Source organism: Planococcus citri, chromosome 1 (genome assembly GCF_950023065.1).
Source record: "Planococcus citri chromosome 1, ihPlaCitr1.1, whole genome shotgun sequence".
NCBI classification, from domain to species: Eukaryota; Metazoa; Arthropoda; class Insecta; order Hemiptera; family Pseudococcidae; genus Planococcus; species Planococcus citri.
The window spans coordinates 69331470-69347667 of record NC_088677.1 but is presented as its reverse complement, the minus strand read 5'-3'; the positions used below and the strand labels follow the sequence as shown (position 1 = coordinate 69347667).

General features: G+C 35.0%; 1 protein-coding gene across 10 annotated transcripts in view; it reads left to right on the top strand.

Moving 5' to 3' along the window:
- Positions 1 to 16198, top strand: part of RhoGEF2 (Rho guanine nucleotide exchange factor 2) — a 312288-nt gene that overhangs the window by 144075 nt on the left and 152015 nt on the right. For all 10 annotated transcript variants that reach the window (XM_065350872.1, XM_065351125.1, XM_065350958.1 and 7 more), the window contains one exon: positions 13014 to 13104. In XM_065350872.1, the coding sequence (XP_065206944.1) occupies positions 13014 to 13104 (91 nt within the window). The remainder of the gene's footprint in view (positions 1 to 13013; positions 13105 to 16198) is intronic.

The following is a 16198-nucleotide window of genomic DNA, read 5'->3' as shown; positions in this document are numbered from 1 at the left end:
TCTGATCAAAAAAGACCACTTTGTATGACATTAAAATCACAGTTTTCGATTTGAAGCGATTAGTTCTCATGATCGAAGAATGAGAAGATTTATTTGACGTAAAATTGACAGTTTTGGTGAATGAGGCACATTCTGATGAAAATCGGTGAATTTGTACCAAAAAAAGATAATTTGTCCAGAGGTGACAATTTTTCCATTTCTGACAACAGTTGAAATTTTTTACAAAAAGTGTCAACTTTTGACTAAAAATTCCAATTTTTATTAAAAATGACAATTTTGGCAAAATCTATCTCAAAAAATTTTAATTTTTGACAGAACATGATGACTTTGGCAAAGATTACCATTTTTGATAACAGTTGAAATTAATCTTTCATGGTAAATGTCAATTTTTGATTAAAAATGGTGATTTTGGTAAAAATTACCATTTTTGTCAATAGTCGAATATTTTTACAGAAAATGCCAATTTTTGACAAAAAATGGCTACTTCAGATACCTAAGTAGGTGAGAAATTTCAAATTTTTGACGGAAAATTATAATAATCTTGACAAACAGTTATAATTTTTTTAACCAGAAATCACAACATTAGACAAAACTGACAATTTTGCCAAAAATGTACTATTTTTGACAACAGTTGAAATTTTTTACCGGAGATGCCAATTTTTGACAAAAAATGGCTACTCTAGATAAGAGGCAAGAAATTTCAATTTTTGGCGGAAAATGATAACCTTGATAACCTTTGACATGCAGTTGTAATTTTTTACCAGAAATCACAACTTTAGACAAAAATGTCAATTCGCCAAAAATTTACCATTTTTGACAACAGTTGAATGGGAATATTAGACAAGAAACTTCAACTTTTGACGAAAAATGATAACCTTGACATGCAATTTGCAATTTTTTTTTATCAGAAATAACAACTTTGAACAAAAACGACAATTTTGCCAAAAATTCTCCATTTTTGACAACAATTGAAATTTTTTATAGAAAATGCCAATTTTTGACAAAAAGTGGCAACATAGGACAAATATGACAATTTTAGACAAGGAATGCCAATTTTTAGACAGAAAATTACAATTTTTAACAAAAATGGCAACGTTTTTTCAGATAACAAATTTTTGGAGAAAAAAATGATTTGTGACTAAAAATGTAAATTTTGTTACAAAAATGAAAAATTACCCACCCTTTTAAGTGAAAATTTTGACAGAAAGGCTTATTTGTGGATTCGAAACTGCTCCTTTGGCTCCATTACGTGCCTGTGGCTAAAAATATGTATTATATTGAAAATCAAATTCGTGGATCCAGCAAATATCGTTGCAATTTTCAATGAATTCTGGAAACAGTGGACATGTGTGAAGTAACGCATCAGATTTGCCTCGCCAGTCGCCTTCCTCTTCCTGCCCCCATCCAGCTATACATATAGCTAGCTACCAGCTACGCCTTGAAAAGTCGATAAAGAAAAATTGCCATCGCGTGTAACTTATCGAAAATGATGGGTAAAATTTTTCAAACTCGTAGAAATTAAAACGGATAATAATGTTTTCTTTGGCGTCTTTTCTCGTACCGCGTACGTTTCTGTTGCTCGCTTCTCCTCCTGTCGTTCTTCAGTTTTTGTCTTTCCAGTCTCCAGCCTGCGAAGGTCATTGTCTGCGATTATTTTTTACGACCGAGGTGGTTTACGAGCTTATACACTTACTTAAGCTACACTTGGAAAAACGTACATCAGGCTTGAATTTTTTTTCCTCTTTTTTTGGCGGCAAAATTTGATCACTTGACCATAGGCAGGCGCAGTGTTGGCGATATTTTGAGCGTGATTTTTTTATATTTCGTGATCGTTAATAATAGAGACATGTTCGCGCATTTGTTATATGTATGAGTCGAGTTCTCCATAATGTATTATGATGTTTAACCTTGGTACTTTTTTTTTCGTTTAGTTTTGTTTTGTTTCGTGGAATATATTATATTGTTTTGTCGCGCGATGATGTCGATGTACGTATAAAAAAGGCGCAGCGAAGCTGGGGCAAAGGGATATAGTTGATGGTGGCGGCGCGGCGGCGACGACGTTTGAAGTATAAATAGCGAAGTTAATTTCACAGTAGGCTAAGTTCAAAACGCGGCTAAAATGTCTCCCTTTGTCATTGTTTTTAAAACCGTGTATCTATAGGTAGACGAGGTACAATGGAGTTGTTTTTATTAGGCGGCTAGCGACGAAGCTTTTATCTGCTGCTGGCCTAGCGCAAGCACATTCAAAGCAAAGCGCGCGCTGCTGCGGAATATTGTTTCAAAGTAATTGCGTACACAAGCACATTATTAATTGTAGTGTACACAGACGTGTAGGTATAGTACACCTCTACCTATACTAGTCGCATTTTGAAAACTGAAAAGCCTCGAAGAGAATTTTTCATTATTCATAATGTACCTAGTCGGTGTGTTGTTGTGCTGCTCTGCTACCAGCTACCATATATTTTATACTCGTAACTACGTTGTACGTTACGTTACCTACCTTAATATACAAAGTACCGCGACCGCGAGCTGTTTCCGTTTCATTTTACTGTACGAAAGTGAAATGCAAACAGGTTAACGGAGTGAAGACGAGTTTTTCAAATGTTAATAAAACACGTACTTATTCGTACCTATCTCTGCATAAAAGCAGATATTGTTTCGACGACGACGAGCGATGATGAAATCGAATCGTATAGACGTAAAGCACACGAGGCTGGAGATGGAGGACGAGCTAAAAAAAATTGTATTGTTCGAATGGAAGCGGTTTTTATTTCTTTGAAAAATATACATACGTATGTTCTGTGATTTAGGTTTAGCTCTTTGTTGTACGATTTGCAAATGAAGCGAGTGTATGTCTATGTATAATCCTTGGGTGTTTTTCAGGGATTTTTTTTCTCTCAAGTTCGAATTGTTTTGAATTTAATAATAGATTCGTGTCCGTCCGAAAGAAATGGAAATTTGACCGGATTTTGTTATATAGATTTGAAAAGGATGGTCTCGCTTGTTTTTGTGTGTAGACGAAAATGTCAAACGTCTCCGCCTCCATGCTCGTTGCTTGATGTCTCGTGTCTTATTTTTAATTTTAAATTGAGATACAAAATTCAAAGGGTGGTTTGAAAATCCGCGGAAGGGTTTCGGAAAAAGCTGATGTTGAATTTTTGCTCATTTCGACTTCCGGAAGACAACTTTGTCAATAAGGAAAAAACGAAACGTCGTGAAGAAGCCTAAATTGAATCACAAAGAAAATTCGTTTGAAATTTTGTCTTTAAATTTTTTTCTGCGACAAAAGGACCTTGAAAGAAGTGCGTTTTTCGAGAATTTTACAGGAAAGGAATATCGTGGGACGAGCGATGGGGGAGGGGTACACTGAGGGGCTGAATTCGAAAAATGAATAGATATTTGAATTCAGCGACTTCGAATTAGTAGGAATCGATATGTCACACGACACATCGCCAAATTTCGTATTTTCAAAATAGGGGAGGGGGTAGCTGGAGGGGAACTGAAGGCTGAATACAAAAATGAGTGAATATGCGCTGGAAAACCTGTCAAATGATGTATCACAAGGCATTATTAATTTTCTGGTGTTTTGATTACGTTCGAAGGCATCGTGAGAGGGGAGGGTAAATGGTAAATGTCACAATGTGTGTGTAAGAGAGAGAAAATGAGTTGATATATTCGAACTTGTCACCCCTCAAATTAACAACTATCAATGTGTCTTTTAACTTCTGATTTTTTTTTCAAATTTTGATCAAAATTGTTAGCTTTTAGGTCTCTCAGGGGTGTGTTGAAATCCCAAAGGCATAAGTAGGTATAGAAAAGTGATTTTCGCTGTAATTTTTCGGAATTTTTAAATGCAATCTTTCAATTGTTATGCTCATTGTGAAAATTTAAGCTTTCATTTTGAAAATTCAGTTTTGAAATTTTCAATTTATTTGCTCTCTTTGAAACGCGAATAAATTAGTTGAAAGTTAAATCAGTCTCGACTCTCGAGTTATAACTTACGAGCTTTCAAAGTTTGCTCATCTTGCAAGAAATCGAAAGTTAATTCATTTTTGATGAAGCGAAATCGATTGATTTTTTCATTGCAGTCATTTCGATGATCGATAAATTGAATTCGTAGCTTTTTGCTCTTCATCAGATTACATAATTTTTACACAAAAATGTATAAGTCATACAAAAGTCATACTTTGAGATTTGCAGTCCTACAAGTCATACTTTTAGTCAAAAATCACCATGAAAAAATTTCAATTTCAATTTAATAATTATGTAAATTTTTAAAAATTTTGTTTTTTATGGTATTAAAAATAATCAAATTTAAATTTTTTTTAGTCTGAATATGCTTTTACGTTTAAATTGAATTGTTGAAGATGAAAATTGAAAAAAAAATTTTTACAATAAAAATAATCGATTTTTTGGCTGAAAATGTATCTTTTTTCCGCAACAGTTATTTAAAAAGAGTACTTACAAAAATGCAAACTTAGCCATACAAAAGTCATAAGTATATTATGTACTTTTTGCTGAGTGGTTCTGATTGCCATCCTGATTTTATTCTTATATATCTCTTTTGAGAAGGTGGGAGTGAGGGATTTCGAAGAATTTTTTTCATCCAGGTCTTTTTCTGGCCCACGTTAAAAATGCACCCCCTCCATTCAATGAAAATCGTTGATAAAAAAAATTGTAAAAATATTCATATCAAATTGACTTACTCGCATTTTAGGAATTTTTTGAATACTTTTTTCGGATTTTTGGAAAGAATATTAAAATGGTTGAATATAAGTATATTTTGTGAGGTGAGGTGGGGGGAGGGGTGAGCTAGACTCTGATTTGGGATTCTCAAATTTTTGAATTCATTTCACAAAAAAATTCGTATTGTCGGATTCCATCCATTTTGGAAAAAAAAACGAACGTAAGTCGGCCTCCCCCTTCCTTACCTGTTGCTGACATGAGCTCAAAAAGAGAAGTGTTTGTTGAACTGTTTTCACTTAGTTTTTAGTCTGTATTCTTGAATTTTTTGAACTCTTGACGAGAAAATCAGCTAAAATGGAAAGTTCCCTCCCCACCTAAATTACAGTATGCGTTTTTAAAATGAAATAACGTATTTTTTTCTGATATTTTCGATTGTAATTTTGTTTGTATTTTGGTGATAATTCGACGAAAAATGTTTCAATTGATCAAAACACTTTTCTTTTCGGGTAGCTTTTGATGAATCGTTATTCACTCAAGTTTGAAGAACCAATTGAGAATTGTCTGAGAACTTTGATTCGAGGACGTCGTCTTGAAATTTTCCATGACACTCGATTTTCTACCATCTTGAAAAATTTCAAACAGTAACGAAGGCAGTGATTTTAAAAATAAGATGAAAACTATTGTATTAAATTCAGTCAAAATTTCAATAAAAATTTGTAAAAAAAAAAATGAAAAAACCCCGAAACGCGAAATAATAAGTAGGTAATGAAACTATTTGCAACATTAACTCATTTTTGAAAATATACATGGAATTTTTAATAAATTGGCAACACTGTTCGAATGAATTTATTTTTTTCATAATTTTGATTTATATTGAAAAATTTTCCTCTAATTTTAAATTTCCTCTTGTCATAAATTTGACCTCGCTTGTTGATTTGTTGAAGTGGGATGAGAGGATGAGTCGACTAACACCTTGCCTTGATACTAATTGTATTCCAAAGAGATTGAAAAAGAACGAATGAAAACTGAAAAGGAAAGGAGATTGCATGAAAATATAAATTTACATATTCAAATGTAGGTTTACTTTCGATATCGTAGGTACTAATGTATGATTTTTCGAGAGTTTTTGAATCGCTACCTTGCCCTATAGTTCATTTGGCGTCCTTGGCTCGCGTAATATTCATAATACGCTAAAAACCTGCACCTTCCTTTCGCGCATTCGCTCGTATGTATATCGCGAAATTTGCAAAACGGATGAGTAAAGGAGACGGAAAGAGGGAAGTAAAGAAAAGATTACGCGATTGTCGATAAAAAAAAGATGACATAATCTATTCGAGATGCGCGAATGCGAATCGAGAATCGGGGGAATCGCGAACTTGTTCGTATATAGTCTTCGTGTTCGTCATAGTCGGTACCTAATATACGTACGAGGAACGAGTACATAATACACACGTTAAATATTTACAAACAATTCTCGAAATTTCACGCTAGTCGAATATTACGAATGTATTCGAAGATTACGACGATACGCAACGCTTCGTCGCTTATTTACGAAGAGCTCTCTGAGCCAGCCATTTATACAAATACTTACTTACCTATTCGTACGTCTACGTATAATGTATGCAAATTCAAGTTCGAGTTCACCTACGTACCTACTCGTCGTCATCGTCGTCGCACTCCAACTCGTACCTTTAACTACCTCTTATATTATGTACCTACTCGTACGAATGGTAATAGTTTACGTCGTTCATCGTTCGTCGCCCGTCGATATCGTAATTCAACTCGAACTACGGCAATTTTGAATAAGAGTCGAGTATAGGTATTGAGAAGAATTGAACGGATTACTCGTCGTCGTAACACATTCTGTGTATGTGAAAAACAGGACTCATCTGCGAATTGCAAATCCTTCTGTAAACCATTGCTTAGCCAAACAAAATCTCGTCAGCCTTTTAAAATGCTACATAAAAATCATTTTAAACCTTCGACCAAGGTGGAATGGATAAAAAGGAGGGCACGATGTACGTGTACATTCGATACGACAGTCTTTTTTCATGTCTCTTTTGAAATGGTAAGAGCCCGTTCTAGCTCCTTTCATCCTCAGATGGCTCGTGTTCCGGCGACTTGAACTAGTAAATGCTCTTCTTGAATTACCGTGTGTCTGTCTACGTATAGGTACTTGGGCATTTTATGTAGAAGCAGCTGACACAGCTGCACTTACTCTACCATATCGTATACTCCTATATCGTATACTCCTATATCGTGTGTGCATTACTACGTACACTATACTTACGCGTACGTCTCGTGTCTCGTCTCGTGAAAAACCATTCGCTGAAAATCGTGTAGGTACCCCCTCCACCTTCCTCACATCGTACCATCTTACTGTTCTTGGATTGTAAAAAAAAAGGGAGTAGAAGAGAACGGCGAGTGAGAGTTGTACTCGTAGAAAAGGAGCCACCTTTTACAGGAAACCAAAAATGCTTATACGTTTCCCCGAAGTATTACACCCATTCAAAACGTTTCCGCTGCTATCGAATTGGAAAGTCGTACGCATTATGAACCTTTGTACGGTGCTACGTTCTTTTGGTCTTTCTTTTTCTTCGTTTTTTTTATTTTTTATTTTTAGCATTGTCTGAGTTTTTGGTTTTTTTTTCTTCAAGTGAAGCTTTTCGTTGCTTTCTTCTTTGTAGTCTGATTTCTTGAGGTGGCGGTGGATCTTATTGGTGCAATGTGTGATGGCACTGATGATCAAGCAGGGTCGAGACTAACTGAAGAAGCCGCAGAGGAGACAAATTGTCTCTCTGATGCTGAAAAAATTGGTTTCCATGATGGAAAAATTGAATATTTTTTTCTGGGAAATTTATAAAAATTGGTAAAAAAAATTCATTTCCAGTGAAAAAGTTGATGCTCACGAGGGAACCTTTCGAACTCACGCTCTCCGATCTGAACGAAACCAAACTAGATCGAAAGAGCATATTTCAAAACCCACTTGGTCAAAATTTTCAGATTCAAAAGTTCATTTTTGGACCTCTGGTGAATTTTTGAAAATTGAAAAAAACTCAAAACACTTTTATTAATGGGCGATTTTTAATTTTTTTCATGAGAGATACATTTTTTGACCAGAGTGAACCAATGTGAATAATTCTTTCAATTTTATCCTCACATACCAACAACTAGTTGTTTTGGACCATTCTGGAGCCTCCAGCGAGTTTTCAAATTTCTCCAGAAATTAACAACAAATCGCTCTGGATGGGCCAAAGATCAACTTTAGAATGTATAACTTTGGTTGACGCTTATTGGGTAGATACTCACTAGGGCGTTTTAGGTGGGTACCCCGAAATTCCAGGAGTGTGAGTTCTAAAGTGAATTTTTGACCGATTTGTAAATTCCAAAAAAAAGTGGGAAAAATCAATTTTTTCAAAGAAGGCGTATCACGAGTGACTTTTTGGGCAAGATTTCGTCCGACGTGTCTATACGATCACAGGACTCGGAAACAATAGCAATTTCACCTTTTTGATTCTTCCAGAGCGATTTGAAATTTCTGGAGAAATTTAAAAACTCGCTGGAGGCACCAAAGTGGGCCAAAACTACCAGTTGTTGGTGTGTGAGAGTGAAATTTAAGGAATTATTCACATTTGTTCACTCTGGTAAAAAAAAATCATCTCTCATGAAGAAAATTGAAAGTCGCCCATAAAACAGGGTTTTTAGTTTGTTTTTTTTTTACATTTTTCAAAAATTTGCCGTAGAGGTTCAAAAATGAACTTTGGCTCTTTCGATCTAGCTTTATTTCGTGTTCAAATTGGAGAGTGTGAGTTGGAAAGGTTCCCTTGTCAGCTCTTATCTGGGAACTTCAGCTTTTATGCTCTCCCCCGTCTCCTCCGAATTGTTCTCCAAGGTCTATTCCTCTGTGATGAAATTCCTGGAAAAATTGTGGACTCTATCTAATACATATTTGAAAATTGACCTTCAACTTCTAGAAAAAATTGAATTAGTATTTTTCGAATGTTTAATCTATCAAAAAATGAAAAATGTTGATGCTTTTTATTTTCCAGTCAGATTTACTAGAAGTAGTGAATGATGACTGGATGTTCGTGCAGGATCGAGAAGAGAAGAGCAACAGCAGCATGATGAGTAAATTGTTCATTTGATATCGACAAAATCAGTCGTCAAGCTGAGAAAATTGAGGTCTGATTAGAAATGGTCGAAATTACCTGTAATTTTTTTAACGAAAAGGTGGGAAATCGGGGGAAAATAAAAACATTTTTAGCTGGATTCAGTGTTTTTTTCTTTTGTGTCCCCCTTCCCTAATGGTATTTCTCAATCTATCCATCTGTGGTTGTTTGAAAATCAGATTATTTCACAAATATTAGCCATATTGAATATTCATCTTCAAGTTTGGGAAAATTAAGTTTTAATCAGGAAATGTAATTTTTTTCGAAGTTGAATGAAATATCGTACAACAGAAGGCATTTTAAAATTTACAATTCGATAATTATTTTTTTAATCCCTCTGAGCTGGAGGTTACTTGATGTTTGTGTTGAAAAAATTGGTTTTCGAATTGAAAGAATTCAAAAATGATATTTTTAAAAAGGAAAGTGTAAGTTCCCCTGTCCCTCTTTTTAAAAAAAAGTTCAAATTTTCAACAAAAAATTGTATTTTTTTAATCGAGTGACATTGGAAAAATTCGGCTTCGACGTTTACAGCAGGTTTTTATTTTTTTTACGAAATCTCTGACGGATGATTTCTGTTCGTTTTCGTATCGATCGATGAAATTTTAAAGACAATTTTGTAATTCGAGCAGTCCGCAGATGCCAGAGAAGATGGTGGTGTTCGCGTTCACATTGAATAAAAATTCAAAAATTTATCTATACCCTACGAATAATCTAATAGGAGTACGTATATCGTACCACGAATGGTATTGTTGCCAATGCCGATTACCATTTTTTTTAACTATCGTAATTTTTTACTCATTTGCCATGTAATTTATAATAGCAGCACGAGCAGAGAACGCGTAATCGAAACAAGCCACAATTTTTTTATGGAGTGGTTCTCGACTTATCAGTTTCGCGAACTGATAAGCGAATAATAACTGTTTGGTTTGCGGAGTGTGTGATTTACGAAGTGTGAGATTTGAAATTTATATTTTACAGCGTTATTGCTGTGCCTGCGTTATCTGCAGCTCTCAACACGGGAGCTTATGTGTTTGTGTACACGAGCGAGGCGAGCTAACGTGACATATACGTAAACGTATCTGTTCTATGATTTCGATTATCGCGATAAAAAAAAAGTTCTAATACCTACATTTTTTTTTCAAAAACATGGTTTTTAAATACAGGTTTCGAAGAAAAAAGCAGTTCTGTCGAGGAGAGAGACACGAATTGGATGAAATTTGGCGAACAATTTAGAAAAAAATTTGCTAGTGAGCAGCGATGAGGTGAATAGAGGTGTATTTTTGATTACCATGCGAATATTGTGAGAAGCTTTAATGAAAGTAATCAGGTGTATTTACCTGAATACGAGATGTTTACTTACCTGCGCCAGAAATATAGAGGCCTCCATTTAGGAGCCATAATTTGCCTTATTTTCGCTATAAAATTTAATAAAATAGAATCTACCTGTTAGATGAAATTTTTGAAGGGAAAAGAAAATTGATGGACGAAAAATTTAGTAATACGAGAAGAAAAGACAAAATCGACGGAGGATATTTTTGGCCTAACGAAATGTCTAACGGGCGTATAAAGCTTGAAAAAGGTCACGAATCGAGCGAAAATTTCACGTGTGTATGTGTGCTGTGTAAAATTGGCGTTTTTCTTCGTACAATAAGTATTACCGTTTAAAAATAACGTTTCGCAAGGTAGAATTTTTTCCAATCGAAGATGTAGGTGTAGGAAAACTCGCTCAGACGAGTATGATGTGTGATAGGAGAAGGGGGGGGGGGAGGTAAGTGGAAAATTTAATATTTTTTCAGCTTGTGAAATGGGAGGAAGGAGGGGGCAAAAATTGAGTTGGGACTTTTTACTTCGTTCAGTGATCCTTATATTAATAGGTAGCTTAGTAAAATGATCTCTTAAAAAAACTTTAAAATGAGCTTTTTTCGTTTACTAATCATTTGTTAGCTGTAAATTTTTCGTTTTTTTTTCAAAAATTTCTGATCGCTGGGAATTTTTTTTGGATCTTAACCACCACTAACGGATCTTGAAAATAAATGTATGTATGTGTATCAAAGTCGAGCCAAAAGTCTCAAAAATGGAAAATCTGAGCTTACAGGTGCTGAATTTAATTTTACCCCTTTCTGTAGACATTTTTTCGGAAACTGGAGAATCCGAAAAATCAGCTGGAGGCTCCAATTCACCAATAGAATCCGGAGGTCGAAGATAGGGTAGGAAGAGGAACCGAATTTCAGCATGTTAATAAATGTTAATTAGGACAATTTTTTTTTGATTGGAAATAGACCAAATTGACATTTTAAAAATTCATCAAAAATGAAGAAACGAGTTTCAGCTGCTAAAATTGGCTCCAGGGGTATATTTTGGGGCCCTCTTTCAATTTTCCTGAGTCTGATTCGAAAAAAAAATTGTGACAGATTGGGTACCCGCCTTTTCAGTGACCCCTTCCCAGCTCCTATTCTAAAAAAGTCGAAAAATTATGAAAATGTGAAGGAATGCGATTTTTAGTTAAAACATGGTCTGAAGCTCTTATAATCAAACTTTAGCAGCTCAAATTGATTTTTCGATTTATGGCCATTTTTTGAACATTCAAAAAATGTGGTGTTCTAGAACTTTTTTTTCCATGTGTACTTTTTCAGTAAAAATTATGAAAATGAATTTTGAAAACAATACCAACTCCTCCCCCCTCCAACTCTTTCATTTCCAGTCATTTTGGAGGCTCCAGTGTGATTTTTGATTTTTTTAAGGCTTGTTGAATTTCTCCAGAAGGCGTGTAAATTAATTTTGGCAGCCAAAAATCCAGTTCTTGCTATAAATTTGGGTACCAGGGTAGTTTTTTCAACTTCGAAATCAATTTTTGGCTCGATTTGAAGTCGTCAGGGTCTGAAGAAGTTCGTTTTCGTGAGTTATCTTAATTTACTCGATAAACGTTCACCTTTCTTTCGCTCATAATAGAAAAGAAAACACTTACCATTGATATCGCAATTTAAAAAAAATTTATTCGATGATTTATAGCTGAATTTTTATGGAAATGAGAATAGATAAATTTACAGTTCGCTTATCACGTCTCAGAATTTTGAGCTCGAATAGAAGAATAATCTCTGACAATGAAAATTTCCAGTTGGCCTGCAAAACGTTTGCAGGTCAGCGAGAAGGGTTCGGTGTTCGGTTGGGATGACCTTTCGCAACCTTTCATCTTTGGATTGGAAAAATGATCTTGCAAAAATGTCATTATTTTAACTACACACGATTTTGGTTTTGTTACATTATATTCGTATGAGTAGGTCTTATATACCATACCTACCTTTATGTACTCGTATTTGATCGAATTCGTTTGTACCTACCTACCTACCTATGTACTGCTCTAGTACAAATTTGTAACTGAACGTGATAGGAGAAGGGGCATGGGAAGGGAAGAACATAACGACGACGTGTAGTATTTTTGACGTACATAAATTTTTCTTTCGCTTGGTCGCCTTCGGGTAGTATATTGTATATGTAACACAAGTGTATATAAAGTATTTGTACTACGAAGTCTGACAGCAGCTCGGCAGCATTAAACGATATTTCGATACCTATGAAAAATGAATCGACGACGATCCCGTGCCATTGAATAATATCCAAAGCTGCGAGTTCATATAGAAAGAAAGAAAGAAAAAAATGAATAAAAATAAAAAAAAAGATGCAAATGATGGGTGAATGTTTAGTCGCGAGATCTTCGAAGGTTGTGCGGATGAAAGAATAGTACGATGCTGAAAGTTTCGAAGATGTGGAATCAGCGAGAGAAGACACGACAACGATTAATGAATGATTTTGTCGTATGTACGAGTATTATTGATAGGTTAGGTGAGTAGAAGGTCTGTCTGTACTTACCTAGCTTTATATTAAGTTATGCATTTTCTTGGTATTTTTTGTGTCAGAACAGCTATGTCCTTACGCCGATTGCGACGTGCCAATAAAACACACACAGTACGTATATTTATACGAGATGACGTAAACGAAGAGTATTATATAGAATTACTGTCGATTTAAGCGTTTTTTTTTCTTCGATATTTTTCTCCCTCTTATTGTGTGTTTTTCTTTTGTTTATGTAGTACGTAGATTTTTTTTACGATCGTACGTAAATTAATTTTCGTCTCGTCGTTTGTTTTTCTCTTCTTGCAGAACACCTCCTTCTCATCATTTATCGCAACGATGCAAAGCTGGCACTTCGATCAACAGGTCCGAAAGTTATAAGGAGAGGATACATCCGAAGGTGAGATCATCGATACGTGATGCTAGTGTATAAATTGGTACATCTCCTCATCCTTATCTGTCCGAGACGATGATCTGCAGTCTTCAAATACCTGCCGAACGATGGTCTACGGTGATTGGTGGCAATATACATACGTTACGTGAACAGCTCGCATTCGGAATGGAATCTCGTAGAGCGATGAATGGATTTTTATTAATGAAATACCTCATCGCCGTAAACGATACGTAGGGTATATGGATGTTTGTTACATCCCTCGAGGTTATGTTTGTTTTACGATATGTGGGCAGGGTATACGATTACGAGCATATGGAGAGATACATCTATGTAAGCCCCTTCACCCCCTCTGCCTCAGTCTGTGTTGACCAGACTTTGACGGAATATGGTTCCAGGGAGCGAGCGGTGTGTTTTGCCTCCGTAAAAGGGAAATCTGCACGAATGCGAGGGAAATGCGATTAAAATCGAAACGTATAATATTTTATTTTTTCATCGATACATAAACGCCTTCGCGTTGGTTTTTAATTAATTGAAAATGGTACCGCGATGAGATCTCGATGGTGTGGGTTTATCCTCACAGAGTGCCTGGACGGTGGCCAGGGTGATACGTCGAGATTTTGTATATTAAACGTACGAGTGGATTTAGTTGGGTTGATACAGGTTTCGGATGACTAAATTTGTGATTTTTCTCCTTTGATGTTGCGAATAGGCAAAACTTCTGTTTTTTTTTCGTTTTTTGGCCGGATTTTCAATCGTGAATTGGTGAAATTTTCATCGAAAATCGATATCTGATAGTTCAAGTGTTCCTAGTGATCACTTTAGTAGTTTGGATTGGGGTTATTTGACTCTTTGAATACGAATCAGGAAGCTATAGATTGGATTTGTCGAGTTGAAAAGACTATTTTTTTTTTCATTTTTTTGAACTAGGAAAATCTTGATTTTCGCAATTTTCAAGTTTTCAGCCAAGTGATCTAGGATTTGAATCTCTTTGCAGTGAGCATGTTCAGGAACTAAAAACGCATCTTTTTAAGGTGGTGTGCCATTTGGGGGGGAGGAGGTCCGGAGAATTGGAAAAAACACATTCTTTTAAGAAAAATACTCAAGTTTGGGGTCCCATAGCTCTACTTTTGCCTTGACCTAAGAGTCTCAAAATCGCCTCAGTGAATTAGGTTAAAAATCAAGACATATTTTTTATGTCTCCCCCCAGTAGACAACCCTTTTTTGTATGTTTACTTGAGTGAACATGCCTTGTTCTCAAGTCTTTGAATTTGGTTCTTTTTTTTTTTTTTTTTTTTTGGAAAAAGACTTCACCCAAAAATGGTTATTTGTTCCAAGCAGGAGAGAGGGAGGAGAAGGATCGAAGATTTTGAAGAATTGAAAATAGACCTAGTTTTGGGTGTGAAAATAAAAATTCAAATTCAGCTGGATTCTCTTTTATGGCTAAATTTCAATTTTTGGAGTGGTGGGGTTTTCTCATCTTTGTATTTGACATTTTTTAAGTATCCATTTTTTGAAAAATTGACCCCTAAATGATAAAAGAGAGGGTAAAGGGGTGAAAAAATTTCAAGCTATCAAAAAAAGTAATATGCATGGTATTGAATTGAATTATTTACCTTTGAAGGTGCTGATTCCAAGTCTGAAAAATATTTGTTCATCTTAGAATCAAAAATGAAACCTCCCCCTCCCCTCCATAGTGAATTAGGAGATGGGAAGAGGAGTCCAAAATATTGAAAAATCCAATATGAGTGTCTGAATCCACAGAATCGAAGAGGGGGGGAGGGTTAACTCAAAAAATATAAAAAAATGCTAATGAGTGCAAAAAATGTAGCTCTCTGCGGAGATCTTGAATTTAGAGTTTGGGGTTGAATGATTCATTTCGAAAGCGGAATTATCGCCTGAGAAAACATTGCAAAATTCATGTCGCTTTTTTCGATGATTTTGAAATTTTTAAAATTGTTTTTTTTCGTCCTTTGAGGGCCAGTCTTTCGAAAACACTCCGAAAAAATGCAATACATAGTGAACGACCTTTACTTGGCTGATTCTTTTATTGTGAAGAAGGATGAGAAGAAGTGAACTGAAGATCGTCCCTTAAGAAAAATTAATTTCCTGTATCTTTTTAGAAACTTCATGAAGTTTTATGTAGAAAAATTCAAAATACGTAATTGAAATTGAACTATAGAAATTTTTTCAAGGAATTTGAATCAATGTAACTCTTTCTCAGAAAATATTCCGGTGATGAAAAAAGGTAAAAAAGCAACGAAAGTACGTAGTAAAAAATAAATAAAATCCTAAAACTGTTGAATATTTTGGAAAAAAATCATTTTTTTTTCAAAAAAAAAAACCAAAACTTGAGATATGCAGTTCGAAAAAACTCGCTATTCCGATTTCTTTTTGTGAGTGGGGAGGGGTTAATCACCTCGAGGACTCGAAAATTCAAATGGAGATGAAAAGTCCACATCGTGCTATTTTTAAATCTCGAGATTTGGAAAATGTTTGTTTTTAATTACCTTCAATTTTTCCCGCTACATTTACCTCGGCAAAAGCGACGAATAGGGCGAAAAACTGCCTTGTAATTTGGATTTTTTTCATTCTGATGGAGAAAAATTCCAACAGTTGGCAATAATTTTTTCTTTCGTACTTTGTATTTTTTTTTTCACTAATTTCATTTACGAATTTTATTTTTGGAAAACTTTGTTGTTCAGTTTTAATTTTTTTCTTTTTTCGCGAGGGAGGATGTAATTTAAATTTCCTCCGAGAATTACGTTCACGTATACTCGATTCGATCCAAAAATAGAAATTTTATAGCCAGGCTCTGTGTGCAAGGTAGGCAGGCATCGGAAATAGCTCAAAATTAATCTTATCCCCTTTACCCCTCATCGCGTCCTTTTCTGCTTTGAGCTTACTAACACATCGAATCGAATAATTTGTTGCTAAATTTGTAAATATGTATCCAGGGTGTCTACTGGCAAGAAAAAGGCAAGAAAGTTAGAAAAAGGCGAGAAATTCACATGGGTGGCAAGAAAGTTAGAAAATAGTGTAGAAATTCCTTCGAAAAGCAAGAAAATTTCCAAGAATTCACATCCAAAATCTCTGAAAAATT